This window comes from Heteronotia binoei, chromosome 9 (assembly GCF_032191835.1).
Source record: "Heteronotia binoei isolate CCM8104 ecotype False Entrance Well chromosome 9, APGP_CSIRO_Hbin_v1, whole genome shotgun sequence".
Lineage (NCBI taxonomy): Eukaryota > Metazoa > Chordata > Lepidosauria > Squamata > Gekkonidae > Heteronotia > Heteronotia binoei.
This window is the reverse complement of record NC_083231.1, coordinates 54,857,525-54,872,387: the sequence shown is the minus strand read 5'-3', so window position 1 is coordinate 54,872,387 and position 14,863 is coordinate 54,857,525. Positions and strand designations below refer to the sequence as shown.

At 40.9% G+C, this 14,863-nt stretch overlaps 1 protein-coding gene across 2 annotated transcripts; it reads left to right on the top strand.

Moving 5' to 3' along the window:
* The first annotated feature begins 350 nt into the window (after window positions 1–350).
* FGB (fibrinogen beta chain) lies at window positions 351–10,408 on the top strand. Of its 2 annotated transcripts, XM_060246619.1 has the most exons (9): window positions 351–485; window positions 686–706; window positions 3,917–4,129; window positions 4,908–5,091; window positions 5,786–6,013; window positions 7,539–7,652; window positions 8,092–8,214; window positions 8,620–8,905; window positions 10,142–10,408. In XM_060246619.1, the coding sequence occupies exons 1-9, from the start codon at window positions 387–389 to the stop codon at window positions 10,368–10,370; spliced, it is 1,497 nt and encodes a 498-aa protein (XP_060102602.1). In that variant the 5' UTR covers window positions 351–386; the 3' UTR covers window positions 10,371–10,408. The 2 variants fall into 2 exon arrangements, with proteins under 2 accessions (XP_060102602.1, XP_060102603.1); XM_060246620.1 differs by lacking the exon at window positions 686–706.
* The last annotated feature ends 4,455 nt before the right edge of the window (window positions 10,409–14,863 follow it).

The window sequence follows — 14,863 nt, the reverse complement described above, 5'->3', positions numbered from 1 at the left end:
ATCTCCTTTACCTTCCCTACCCCCAACAGACACCCTGTGAGGTAGGTGGGGCTGAGAGCTCTTACAGCAGCTGCCCTTTCAAGGACAACTCCTATGAGAGCTATGGCTGACCCAAGGCCATTCCAGCAGCTGCAAGTGGAGGAGTGGGGAATCAAATCCAGTTCTTCCAGATAGGAGTCCATGCATTTAACCACTACACCAAACCGACTCTCAGTTGATGTTGCTCAACTGACAAATCAAGGCACAAAGTGGACAATAAGGTTAAACATTAACAGTGGGAGGGAAGCTAGACCTATCATTAACAGGCCAGAAAACCTTATATTGATCCATTTATATATGACCATTGGTTCACTCTTTCTTGGAGATACAGCATTGAAAAGCTTCTTATGATGTTCATCAAAAGCAGTATCATGAAACTACTGTTGTTCTTCCTACTTTCCATTGTTCTTGATAAATCACAGTGTGTTTTGGACTATGATGATGAGGTTAGAATATCAGTTCTTTTGTGTATATGGTTTTTTTGTGTTTTATATGTATGATTTTTTGTTTTAGATTTCAGAAGATACATTTTCATATGTATTAAAGAATGCTTATTATCTAAACAAGGCAAGAATAGTATTATATTTATTTTCAACTTGAGCATTGATTTCAATAATTCTTTTTTTTCCTTCTGTTAATTTCACAGGAATCTACTGCTGTACCAGTGGTAAGACTGAATTCTCTTTTTAATTCTGCCAAAAATCATTAAAATGTTTTTATGGCTATTGCTTTGCATAAGCTGAAGAAATAGTTGGCCGTATTTGTACAAAAATACTTGTTACCAGTTTTGTCAATTATTTCTGAAACTTTTAAATCTTGCTGCTCCTAAAATGATGTGGGGGATGGGGGGAGGTGGCAGGGTATAGCTTGATCTCATCAGCCCAAAAGCCATGCAGGATCAACTCTGGTTTAGTATTTGGAAGGAAGACTCAGCAGAGGAAGGCAATGGCAAACCACTTCTGACCAATTCAGCATTTAGTACTTGCCTCCCTTCTGTGCAGGGGCTCCTCACAGTGGCTCTTTTCCCCCAGGTTCTGCATTGGTATCTGTGAAGCAGGGCTGAGTATCTCCTGCTTGCTCCCTGCCCTGTGCAAACTTGAGAGCTGAGAACGAGACCAGGACAAAATGCTTCTCACTGGCCTTGGGAGCCCCCTGCTGAGGCCCCCATAAGTCAGCTGCGACTTGACAGCACTTTAAACACACACATACACACACACACAAAGTGACAGAATGCCAATGGAAATTTTATTAATGCATGTGACCCCAGTGGGATTATACAAACATAAGGAACTGAGAATCATTAGTTATAGTTATATTGCTATGATTATATTTTTTGATAATTTAAAGTTTTCCTATAGTTTGGAAATGATCCGTCATTCCTACATTTTGTATGTGCATGGAATACAATGCACGCTGACACTCCGGCATGAACACTCCCAAATCCCTGAGATGAAGGGAAAGTTGAGCGTTTGTGAAAATCTGGACTGGATTAGTACGATCCTAAGAACATGTAAGCCCCACTGAACAGACTCTAAGTACACCTCTTTAGGAATGCTCTCAGTGCTTAGTATCTTATGTGGTTTGTTTGAATAAAAATGAGCCACTTGATTTAAAGAGTGCCCATGGTTAAATGTGTAGCAGATTGGGGCAGGGTAGTTAATTATGTTTAATGCAAATAACCACAGGTGGCAAGCACTATCATAGAAGAGGAGTTGCTCCTCATTCACATGGGTGGGATTCTCTCTGCTAAAACAATGCCAACATTATCTAAAATGTGTATGCACGCATCATCTAAAAACATGTAAATAGTGCCACCTCTTCAGAATCATTGTTCTATTCATATAAACATCTATGTAGATTTCCAGCATAATCTTCAACACTGAATTCAAAGGCCTTAGAAGGTTTAGGATTGCACTGTTAATGGTATGGTTAGCAGATTAATCTATAAAATCTCATTCTATTGATTGATTATTGGTTTAATTTAGGAGAGTCTTTGTAGACTACAAAGAGGCATGAGAGTTAGTAAGTGGGACCATTCTAGGGCAGTGGGGTTGCAGGTTTTTGTGTTTTGTTGGCCATGCTCTATTTTAAAAGTTTTATTCGTCTGTGTTGGAAATTTCTGTTGGGAGAAAGGTGGGCTTATAAATATTTTAATAATATAAATTTATAACTTTTTAAACTTATTTATTACTTTAAATTTCTATCCCGCCCTCTCCGCAAGCGGACTCAGGGCGGTAACAACATACATTTTTACAATTTAACTAATAAAACTACAATTTAAAATTATTTAAAACACTTAAACATTAAATGTACATATTAAGACTCCATCAATCAGGTAATGCTACTAATATAAATCAGACTATTTAATTGTCTTCATATTTCTAAAACAAGCTTATAAACAACTGGTCATTTTGTGTGTGTATATAAGATTTTTATTAAATTTCAAGCATCAAACATTCAAATATACAACATGGTTTTCTGGTTAATACATATAAATATTGCAATAACTAATATAACCAGTTAGTCCTTTACATACTTTCACCGTTTAATGGACAAAATACTAAAACTTTTCTCATCTTTCATCTCACACAGCTCTGTGGAATACACTGTAATAATTTGCTCTTTAGAAGTGAAGGAATTGAAGCTTCTCAGAGGCTGGGGTTTGAACTTTTGCTCAAACGCCAAAAGAACTGGCATCCCAATCATCTGGTGTTCTGCATGCAGTTGTATTTAAGGGATCCTTGCTGATTATTCTGATCCCCTAGGCCAATGTAATCAAGACTGCAGTTTAACCATGCTAACAGTTCCATTCTGAGTTAAATCTGTCTAAACTCATTGGGCGTTTTTGCACTGACCTTAATTGGGAGCGACGCCCCTCTTCAGCGCGCAGGATCTGCCCGGATTTCGCACCAATTGCCGCGGAGCACCCGGAAGAGCCGGAAAGTCCCGCGGCTTTTGCGGCGCAAATGGAAACCGCCAAAAACCAGTTTCCATTTGCGCCACAAAAGCCGCGGGACTTTCCGGCTCTTCCGGGTGCTCCGCGGCAATTGGTACGAAATCCGGGCAGATCCTGTGCGCTGAAGAGGGGCGTCGCTGCCGATTAAGGTCAGTGCGAAAACGCCCATTGAGTTCAATAGACCTAGAAGGGTGTAACTCCACTGAAGCTTGTACAATAAGTTCTCTGCACTCAGGGCCAAATAGCACATTATATCATACATGAGTCCACCACAGGGACACACAGGCAGATTCCATTTAAAAACGCCATGGGGCCCCAATTCAGATCAGAATCACTGCAAAAGAAGCGGGGTGTGGCAAACTCTGTCCATAATATTGTCCTAGTCTATGAAGACTGTATGAGATGATTTTGTGGGCTAAGAGCTCTTAGTGAAACAGAACAAGCATTTTGTTTGTTTCCTCTTTACTCAGAATGAAACTATCATGTAACCTTTACTGTCTACGTTTAGTCATACAACAAACACAAATAAAAGTGTTGACTTGGTAATAGCTGGTTAGAGATGATTGCTTCAGATTTTTGCTGTGCATTCAGCACTTATCTCTACCACGGCTCAGTCATTCTTTCAATCTGTGTTTACTCACAATTCAAGATCTTTATTTTGGTACCATTCCTCTCCTTTGCTGCTGCCCAAACTTTCAAAATGAATGTGTTTAAGCAATGCTTAAATAAAAGTCATGATCCTCTTATATGAATGATGACCGATATGCACGGATACCTAGATTAGTTGACTGTTTCTGTAAACATGATTATGATATAGGATTGAAATGCAACAGTAAATACTGTAGAGTTGGTATCTTGATTGATACAGATTATGACAAAAGCTGTATTTGTTGTTTCTTTCTTCCTTCTCATGCTGTACAGACTGAAGGTGAAGGTGAAGGAGTAGATGCACGAGGACACAGGCCAGTCAACAAACAACGGGAACCAGTTCCAACATTAAGGCCAGCTCCTCCTCCTCCTAGCGGTGGCCTTAGATACCGAGCTCGTCCAACAAAAGCCCCTGTCCGGGGTCAAGCTGAAAAGCAGATAGTTTATCCTGACAGTGGAGGCTGCAGACATGCATCAGAGGAACTGGTAGGTCCCACGAGAACAGACTGTTTAATAATAGCAGGTCTCTTTCTGTTTTCAGGGGTTACCTCCCAGTTCAGTGTGTCCTTCCAAGGATTATGACATGGATTAGGTGGCTGTGCACTCACCCCATGCTGCAGCTCATGGCATGTCTGAGCATATGTGGATGGGTTAGAACATGAATTCCTCATGAATGTGACTGTTTCTGAGCTACTTTCTGTTTGAAATAGTCTACATATCTTAGGTGTTGGTCCAGAATCAATTTTCCACTAACTGTTGGGCGGGGGGAGGGGGGAGTCAGTTTCCAGTGATTCCACCTTCTTATGATGGCCACCCTGCCCCTATGTCATTCCTTGGGACATTTCTTGGTGATTCATAGGCTGCAGTGGGAGGAGCAGACAGGAAGTGCTGTTCTGACAATGGAAACCACTCTAGGTGGTTACATTATTTTTGCTTCTTATTTAACTGTTCTAGTACTGTCATTGCACAATGTGTAAACAAGTCAATCTTGTTTACACATTGTGGCACATAATCACCATCCCATTTCATGATTCTTCTGTTAGGAATTATACACAAGGAATTGGTTATCCAGTTTATTGGCTTGTTTGCCATTTCTTCATACACACTCAAAAAGCCCTATGTGTATGCACCTATGGTGATTTAACTACTGCTTCATTTGTGAGTGCCACTGAACTGGTGGTATGATTCTGCATCATTCAATGTATATAAATACATGAGAATCCTAACCAACTGCATTTGTAACTAGGTCTTTCTTTTTTTTAAGGGAGTGCTATGTCCAACTGGATGTGAGCTGCAAACTGCACTGGTAAAACAGGAAAGAACAGTGAAGCCAGCTATTGCAGATCTAGACAAGAAAATACGTGACCTAGACAGAAGCTCTTCCACTTTCTATGAGTTCAGCAACCAATTGGATCAGCGGTTGGCAAAAAGACAGAAACAAATAAAAGGTAACCATTGCCTGTGTTATTTATCCCATTAGTAAAGTGGTGCGCAGACCAAGCTGTCTAGCTCTTGGTTCAGTGTAAAAGACTCCTCCAGGAAGGATACAAATGAGCAGTGTGAGGTGAGCCAGTTAACATGACTAGACTGAGCACTGACTACCCCTTCAGCAACCTGAAGTCAAACAGTGATGGGGTACTGGCACTGTAATTTACAAACTGTGACAGCTCCCAGGCTCATTCACACAAAGTCTCAAACTTTCCCGAGTTTTCTGACGGTCTGTAGTACCCATGATGTGGGTTGGGTGGATCCATATAGTCTTACACACATGTATGTCATGTGACTGTTTCCAGATGCAACTGATTTGTGCAACACCCTATATAAATTGTGTCACTTTTCAACCATTATCCCAGTCAAAGTAGCCTTGTTGTTAAGCCTTGGAAATGCAAAACCAGTTTAAGCATCATGCATTAAAATCAGCACATTAATAATGACCTCATTTGGTCACGGGAACTGGCCCTCAGTTTAAAAAGTTAGGGCAATGATTCTTGGCCAGAGTCAGATTATCCATTGGATCCCTCAAATGCCTGAGCAGGTAAAGAGTGGAAGGCAAATCTTGATCATGTTTATAAACTATTTTTAACCAGGTTGACATTTTATTTTTTTTAAAAAATTGTTTATAAGAATTTTCTTTTCTTCTAGATAATGAGAATATAATTTCTGAATACAACAGGGAGGTAGAGCAGCATTACATTTTCATCAAAGAGAACTTGGACAGCAACATACCATCTAATCTGAAAATATTTCGTAGTATTGTGGACACTTTGCATCAGAAATTACAAAATATGGAAAGTGTTGTCACATTTCAGTTGGACAGTTGCCAAGCTCCTTGTACAGTTTCATGCAATATACCAGTTGTCACTGGCAAAGGTAATATTTCACTTCATTTTTCAATCTTGCTCTACAGTTAGGTTTATAGGCAGCCTCCAAGAAGCTATCAGGGCATTGCGCAGCGGATCTTATTAGAGGTAATTCTAAACTTTTAATCTAATTTTCTCCCTATATTTCAGAGATCCAAATTACAAAGTCTGGTTTCCAAAGTGGAACATTAAAAGCTTTGTTGTTCCTTTTTTTATTTCCAAGTTTTGTATAGATCATTGTACATAGGCAGTTTGCTGTCTTCTAGGCTATTGGATGTTTCTGCCTGATCTATACGCACTCATTGATAAAACACGGGGGCGGGGGGGAGCAGCAGTCTTGACTATGATTGCATCAGGGGTGGAATAGAAGGGGAAAACTGGGAAAAAACCCCTCCCCCAAGAATAGATGGAGAGGCAGCTTGCCTGCCTGCCCCTGCCTACCCAAAGGAGGAAAGGAAAGTCACCCTGCTTGCCAAGCAGGCAACACACAACTTTTGTGCCACTGGACTAGTCCAGCCAGGTGAGAGGAGGCCATCAGCCCACCAGGAAAAGCCCTAGTGGCCATAATGATCAGTCCACCTTCTATATACAATTGCATGAAGAGTCTTTTTCTGTTATGTTTCACCATTGCAGAGAAGTGTATGTGTGCATCAGTAAAGCATTGGCACAATCACTGCTATAATTGTATCAAGACTGTTCCTTACAGTATTTTATCAAATGTATGCATGCACAGTGGTAACACATCGAGAGAAAGTTATAAATGATTTGAAAGAACAGAAAACTGGACATGCCCAGTTCTCCTAGTTAAGCCAGAATTAAAGAGAAGCACAGAGTGAAATTCCAGAATAAAAGAATAGAAGAGAAAAACCCACTTGTGCCACATTGCCCACTTTTATCAGTGGGAACTCATTTGCATATTAGGCCACACCCACTGACACCAAGCCAGCCAGAACTGTGTTCTTGCTCAAAAAAAGCCCTGGGTATAGTAATGCTGCAATGAGCGAATGATAACCAGAAGAAAGCCCATCAGTCTCTTTTGTTTGCACTTTCCACTTTTGTGAGTGCCACGTCTTTTGCAGATCCTCAGGTAGCTTCACCATTACAGCTTGTGAATTTTGGTTTGCTGCTGATACCTGAGAGTGCAGCAACCCTACAAAACCTGATTATTCCTCACCTTCCTATCAACTCCCTCTTATGGAGAGATATAAAACAACCCTACTATTGTTCCACTACTCTCTTCTTCAACCAGTTGATGGATGCATGGGCATCAGGCCTCTGACATCTCAGGTTCATTAAATGAAAACTCCACTGCACTGAACTCTCCTGAAGGAGTTAACAGCTTGAAAGAGATCACAGCTTCAGTAGTACTTCACTAAAATCTATCAGGCTTCTTTTGGGAGTGAGGGGGGATTTCTAAATGTCATTCCCAAGAGCATTGATGATTTCAGCATGGTATGGGCCACAAACATAAATACACAGTAAACATCTTGTATGTAAGGAGTTTAGATCAATTTTGTTGTTTGCTCTATTTGCAGAGTGTGAAGACATAATTAGGAAAGGAGGTGAAACATCAGAGCTGTACATTATTCAACCTGATCCTATTTTCAAACCATACAGAGTTTACTGTGACATGACCACCGAAAATGGAGGTGAGCGCTAAGGAAGTCATAATAACAATGTTTGTTCACTGTCTGTGTTCACTAGCTTCTAAAAGCAAACATGGGTGGGTCTGTGAGTCTAACTTTGAGATGCATTTTTTAAAAAATAACAGTTTCTAAAAATGTAATAGAGATTTTAATTTTGTTGAGATTACTCCCGCCGTAGTTTTCTATATTATAGGTACAATCCTGCCAGAGTTAAGCCTTTTGTTAAATTCCAGTGATTCAACAAGAGAGAGACTGAAATCAATAGGACTAAAAAGCACTGAACTTTGGCTGTATAATATATTGCGTCAAATATGTTGTAACCTGCCCTTCAGAGAGGGCAGAATAAATTTCTGTAGATGCATAGCTAGCTCTTTAAAATATGAAACAATATTCGTTAACAAGATAATCATTACATTTGGATGTCCCTTCTCCAATTTGACAGGCTGGACTCTTATTCAGAACCGCCAAGATGGCAGTGTTGGTTTTGGAAGAACATGGGATTCATACAAAAAAGGGTTTGGAAATATTGCATTGAGTGGTGGAAAGAACTATTGTGACACTCCAGGTAAGAATCTGACTCTGAACAGCTGGTAATAATAAATTAATCCCTGCTGTTTCTCCTTCTGCAGACTTGTCTAATCTTAAAGTAATCTCTTATTTTTTGCTAAATTGAGACTACTTCTGATGTTCTTTTGTATGGGCTCACAAATAGGAGGACTGGTCTTGTCATTTACAGTATGTCTTGAGCCCAATGCATATAATAGCCTGCCTCATTTGTCTTAGTCTGCTCTCTTGAGTTTTTATACAATTATGCATTGTTCTGGGATTCAGCCTCACATTTCAGTCAAAGGGGAACATTTTGTCTAAATTCTCTCCCCTCTCTCCACATCAGGCTGGCCTTCCATTCTAATGTAGACTCTGCAAAGCTTTCTTGAAAGTCCTTCAGTTGATTTGTTTTTGTTTGCCACAGGTGAATATTGGCTTGGAAATGACAGAATCAGCCAACTAACCAAAACAGGACCTACAGAAGTTTTAATTGAAATGGAAGATTGGAATGGTGATAAAGTCAAGGCACATTATGAACGATTCAGCATACAGGGAGAAGCAAACAAGTACCAGCTCTCTGTTAGTAACTATAAAGGCACAGCTGGAAATGCTCTTATGGAAGGAGCTTCACAGCTGCAAGGTGTGAACCGAACAATGACAGTCCACAATGGCATGTTTTTCAGCACTTTTGACAGAGACAATGATAGATGGTATGTATATTTTTATTGGTGTTCTTCTTCACATATTAGAAATGTGTATTTCTTTACGGATACCAAATCTTTTAATCTTTTCTTACCCTCTTCTTTTTTATCTTGCCTGTTGGTATGATTATCTCCTTACTGTGTTCCTGGATGTGCAAATGATGGCTTGATACACGAAAAACTAAAATAGGCATCTGTGGTTTTTAATTGTGGGGAACCTGTACAGAAAATTTGGCATTCATAGCTATGGCAAAGGGAGAAGGGAGGCTGGGTGATTAAATGGGGATAAAAGTATACATATGATAAGTTGCTTAAAACTAATGGCTGACATGATAGATTCGGGTGGGTACATAGCCGTGGTGGTCTGAAGCAGTAGAGCAATGTTTGAGTCCAGTGGCACCTTTAAGACAAACAACGTTTTATTCCATGTATGAGCTTTCATGTTCATGTACACTTCCTCAGATACAATGAAATGAAATGAAATGAAATGGATACAATGAAATGGATATAGGCATATAGGCAGAGGGTGCTAAAATGGATAAACTGTAATTTAAGACGTGTAATTGGAGTTGGATTGCTTTACAAATGCTGCATTATAGCATTATATAGCTCTCATTGAAATTATCTGATTGGATCCATTAAATCCTTCTATAAACCTGTTAAAGCATGAATTTCTCCATCTGGGGAAGGCTTAGGCAAAGGGAATACCTAAAACCAGCCCATTTGGTTCTGATTGGCTAATAGGTTCAAGTTTGTACCTGTAAAGTGAGTTTTTCCCCCAAGCTGTAGCCTGGAGAATGTTATCAAGAATACAATAGGCCCGGCCTCACCATTTATGGAGATCCATGCCTGGAATCACTGTGAATCATGAAATCTGTGGACACTGGGATGCAGAGAATGTGCTGCCTCTCTCAGTAGTGGAACAGCCATATTTCCTGCAAAACGGTAGTAAAAACCTGCAGGAAACCACATTGCATTGTCAGTCAATGAATAAAATAAGGAATCATTGATCTGTGAATGATGAGGGTGTACTATATGTGGTACATTTTGTCTAGAGGACTGAGGCAATCTTCTGAGACAGAAATGTTGATTTAATAGGGTAGACCTTGTTCAAGATATAATTGCTTCTCACAATTACATGTCTTTTGGAAGAAAAGGGGATATTCAAAGGGAATGTACCTAATGTCTTAAGAGCATGTGGGTGTCTTAATCAAGATCACTGATTTTGTATGTTTTTCCTTACAGGACCACAGACTCCAAAAAACAGTGTGCTAAGGAAGATGCTGGTGGTTGGTGGTACAATCGCTGTCATTCAGCCAATCCAAATGGCAGATACTATTGGAACGGAGTGTATACACCAGATATGACAAAACATGGAACAGATGATGGAGTTGTATGGATGAATTTTAAAGGGTCCTGGCAATCCTTGAAGAAAGTGAGCATGAAGATCCGGCCTTTCTTCCAGCAACAATAATATTTATCAAAATAAATAGTAACAACATTTTGTGCTCACATCTTTCATGATACTTGATCTTGACTTTTTCATGAAAGTAGTAGGGAAAAATTACCCCACTATGTATATAAAAGCCAAGATATTGTGCATAATCTGTGACTGAAATTGTACCACAAAAGCAGCCTGCAAATATTTGTGAACAAGACATGCATTACTTGAAACCATTTAGTTAGCCCAATTCCCGCCCCCCCCCCCCCAAGTATTAAAATGTTCTGCTCCATTTAAAATTGAATTCAGATTCCTGAAGATACTTAAGAGTCTTGTGATACCTTGAAGACTTTCTGGCTTTTATTTCAGCATGAGCTTGTGGGCTGGAGTGACTTGATAAGATGCATGCAGTAAGGCCTTATTAGGCAGACACATCAGGATTAAAGGGCCATGAAATGCAGGATATATAAGGCAAAGTTTTAATTGTGCAAAATTCAAATGTAATCAAGAAAAAATATACAGACTATTCACAATAGCTATAATTGGTAATAACATAATTTCTCTAGTTTTGCTAAGCTTGTTAACACCTGTAAGGGCCAAAGAATTCCAGCTCCTTAAGTCCATGGGAGGTGGTGTCATACATTCTGATGACTTCTAATTCAACAGTTTCAGTCTGAAGTCTCCCTTTGAATAGCTGGAACTACTTATAGACTGGAGCAAAACTCCATCTAGTCCTACGTTCTGTTTCTAATACTGGTCTGCCAGATGCCTCCAGGAAGTTCACATGAAGGCAAACCCTTTCTCCTATTATGTGTCCTCAACATTTGGTATTCAGAAGTATACTACATCTGAACATGGAGGTTACTGTGAATATGGGCATTCCATTTATTTAAAATGACATGTTCAAGCAAAGCTCACTCTTGGGGATCTTGCTTGCTTGCATACTTAGGTTTACTTAATTTGTCATCAGCCTTCCTGATTGACACTCAAGGTAGATTGCAGAATTATAAAAGATAAAATAATAAAGACAGTATAGTGCATACCATGAACAATGCAATGAAACTAGATTTTGGGAATCAACAAAGTACAAGCAGTGTAATATGTCATATAAACTGGACATTGCAGTTAGAGAACCAAGATCCAATAAGCTGGATTTCACAATTACAGGATGCTGAACTTCAGGCAGCATAGTACACCCAGTAAGCAATGCAGTATAAAGGAGAAGGGAAAGAAGGCTGTCTAACAATTTCACAGACTATTATAGTTAAAACTTCATTAGTGGTGATGGAAATGCCATCAAATTGCAGCCAATTTATAGCAACCCCATAGGGTTTTCAAAGCAAGAGATGAACAGAGGTGGTTTGTCATATCAGTTCCTTTCCAATCCCAGCCCCCTCCCCCCATTGCAGAGCCTGGCATGGCCCTCCCTTCTCTATTCACCCCCTATTTCCTCCCTCTTTCTCATTTCCTTATCTGTCAACCTTCCCCAGTCTCTTTTGTTCCCATCTCTTATCTGTCCCTCTTCTCTGTCAACCTGCCCCCTGTGTTCCCCGTTTCTCCTTCATCCCTTCTCTTTCAACCTACCACTTCCCTTTTGCCCCATCCCTTCTCCATCAATCTATCCCACCCCTTATCTGTCAACCTACCCCCTATTTCCCTCTTGTCAATATTTCCACCTAGCTCTTTCTCCCCCCCCTTACCTTACCAACCACAGCAGCTGAAGTGTCAGCTGCTCCAGGCACAGAGTGGGTTTTCTGTCCCCAAGCCAGATGTGGCTCCAGGCCCAGCTGTGTCCTGTTGTTTGCAGAAACATCTGTTTAGGGTAAGTGTAGCTCCAATCCACATATTTAGATATTCAAAGATGGGGGCCACACTTGAGAAATGGATATGATGATGATGGTATGGAGCTGATGGAAACTGCTGCCATGTGAAAATATTCCTTGGCATCTTTCTTGATTAATTAGGGAGCCTCCCTTTCTTTGGGTTATGAAATAAACATGTTTTATAAATCAAGTTTCTAAATTTATTTCTAGCTACAGTTTCTTAAACAGCATCACTTTCAGGTCTCTCAGGAGAGCTATGTGTTAAACTAGGAAACATAATAGTGGGCTTTTAAGCTCTTTTAATATTGTTCAACACCATGTAGCTGCTATAACATATAGAGCCTATAAATGCACGTAGAAGTCAGTTGGTTGCTTTCTACAGTTTTCAGACTGGATAATCTTTCATAAATGATCCCCAAAGATGTACCGTATATAAATGATGCCACTTCTAATCTAAAAGCTGCATGCCACATTTTCATATTGGCAGGTATCCACATACCACTTAACTCCTGCCACATTTTCCCCTTTTGCACAGGCTCCAAATTGGCCTTCAGCACTATCTGTTCAACAGTTTCTCCTTTTCTGCTGCTCCTTCCTAGGCTTCTGCCATCTTTTGTTTCTCCCAGCCACATTACTGCTTCTCCTTCCTAGTTCTAGCTCATGTTCCCTGAAGGTTGAAGCTACACAGGGTGGCATCGATACCACCATTGTTGGATACTCATTCTTATTTCTATAGTGCAGACTCGGAGCAGGATTGGGTAAAAAGTGAGCATAAACCCTTCAGGCAACCAGGACCTAGGGTTGCTAAGTCTGACTCAAGAAATATCTGGGGACTTTGGGGGTAGAACCATGAGCAAGGTTGTGACAAGAACAGTTGAACTCTGAAGAGAGTTCTTGCTGTCCCATTTAAAGGGATTGCTCACCTTTTAAATGCCTTCCATTCATTGGAAATAATGGCTAGGGCCATCTTTTGGGGCTCACAGAATTGAACCCCCTGATCCAATCTTTTTAAAACTTGGAGGGTCTTTTGAGGAGAGGCATCGGATGCTATACTAAAAATCTGGTGCCTCTACCTCAAAAAACAAGCCCCCCCTTCAGCCCCAGATACTCATGGATTGCTTCTCCATTATAACCTATGGAGACCTGTCTCCATAGGGTATAATGGAGTGCCCAGCAGATACCTTCCCCTTTCTGATAACCCTGAAGTGGGGGGAAGGTGTCAAACCAGGTGTCACACAGCAGGGAACTAGGAAGGGCCTTCTACTGGCTGCCACTGCTCTGGTAAGGGTCTGTATGGGAGGGCCCAGAGCACCCAACCAACCCTGTATCTTCAATGTCTTCTTCCTGTATCTTCCAAAAACCTTTTAACCATGACTCAAGAGACACGAGGACCCAGGCAGTTTAACAATAACAACAGTTTTATTTTAGTGAATATAGAAAATAGTAAAGTTGGTATAAAGAAATAAAAGCCCTGACACATTCCCTTTCTATAATTCCAAATAGACTCATGCCTCCTTGGTGAGGTGCCCTCTGGCTGCCTTCTCTCCAGGCTGCAGCCTCTCCAGAGAGAACCCTTCTACCTGCAGCCTTTCCAGAGTGAACAACCCTGTCTGTAGCCTGGCCTATTTATGCTTTCCTCCCAGGTCCCACCTCTCTGGGCCAGTTTTCCCTCCAGAACTGCTTTCACCAAATCAGAGGGACAGATGGGGTCCTGGGAGATGTAGGTCCTGTAGCTCTTCCTGCACAGGCTTTTCTAGAGCCTGTAGGCCTCACTAGGCCTAGGATTGTGACACCAAGGGATCCCCTGCCCCCAACTGGGGATGGACAACTCTACCAGAATATTACCCATGTCCTACCTCCACTTTCCATGGTGTGAATTCAAAAACAAAAGAAAGGAGGACAAGCAGCAATGGTCTTAGTATTAACAGACAGATGCGACTGTCTTACTGATCAGGGCTTCTAACTTGGATTGCCAAGTCCAATTCAAGAAATATCTGGGGACTTTGGGAAGGAGCCAGGAGACATTGGGGGTGGAGCCAGGAGCATGATTGTGACAAGCATAATTGAATTGAAAGAGAGTTCTGGCCATCACATTTAAAGGGACCACACACCTTTTAAATGCATTCTTTCCATTGGAAATAATGGATAGGGGTACCTTCTTTTGGGGCTCATAGAATTGGACCTCCTGGTCCACTCTTTTTGAAACTTGGAGGGTCTTTTGAGGAGAGGCATCTGATGCTATGCTGAAAATTTGATGTCTCTAACTCAAAAAGCAGCCCCCCCCCTGACCTCCAGATACCCGTGGATTAATTCTCCATTATATCTTATGGGTCTATGGGAATCAGTTTCCATAGCCTAGGAAAAAATAGGAGTGCCCAGCAGACATTCCCCCCCCCTTTCTGATGACCCTGAAGCAGGGGGAGGGCCTCCAAACCAGGGGATCCCCTGCCCCCACCTGGGGATTGGCAACCCTACTTCTAGCTATATTCAAGGGGCCCAGCTTTACATAAAGATTAAGTACATACTACAGCTCTCATTCCCTAAACCATCCACCCTTAAATATTTTAAGCCCCTGAGGGTTTTTTGTTTGTTTGTTTGCAACACCATTGCCAGCTTGGCTCATATGCCTCAGAAAGTCTCAGCAGTGTTTCCATAATCTCCTTCTTCCCCTAACAGGGACAAAGTTTGGAAACAGGTTGCTAC

Excerpts from the sequence above, each read along its gene's own strand:
- FGB (XM_060246619.1), top strand. The coding sequence starts at position 387 with ATGATGTTCATCAAAAGCAGTATCATGAAACTACTGTTGTTCTTCCTA. Across the intron at positions 486-685 it reads TTTTGGACTATGATGATGAG|GAATCTACTGCTGTACCAGT; the intron begins GTTAGAATATCA and ends TTAATTTCACAG. Across the intron at positions 4,130-4,907 it reads GACATGCATCAGAGGAACTG|GGAGTGCTATGTCCAACTGG; the intron begins GTAGGTCCCACG and ends CTTTTTTTTAAG.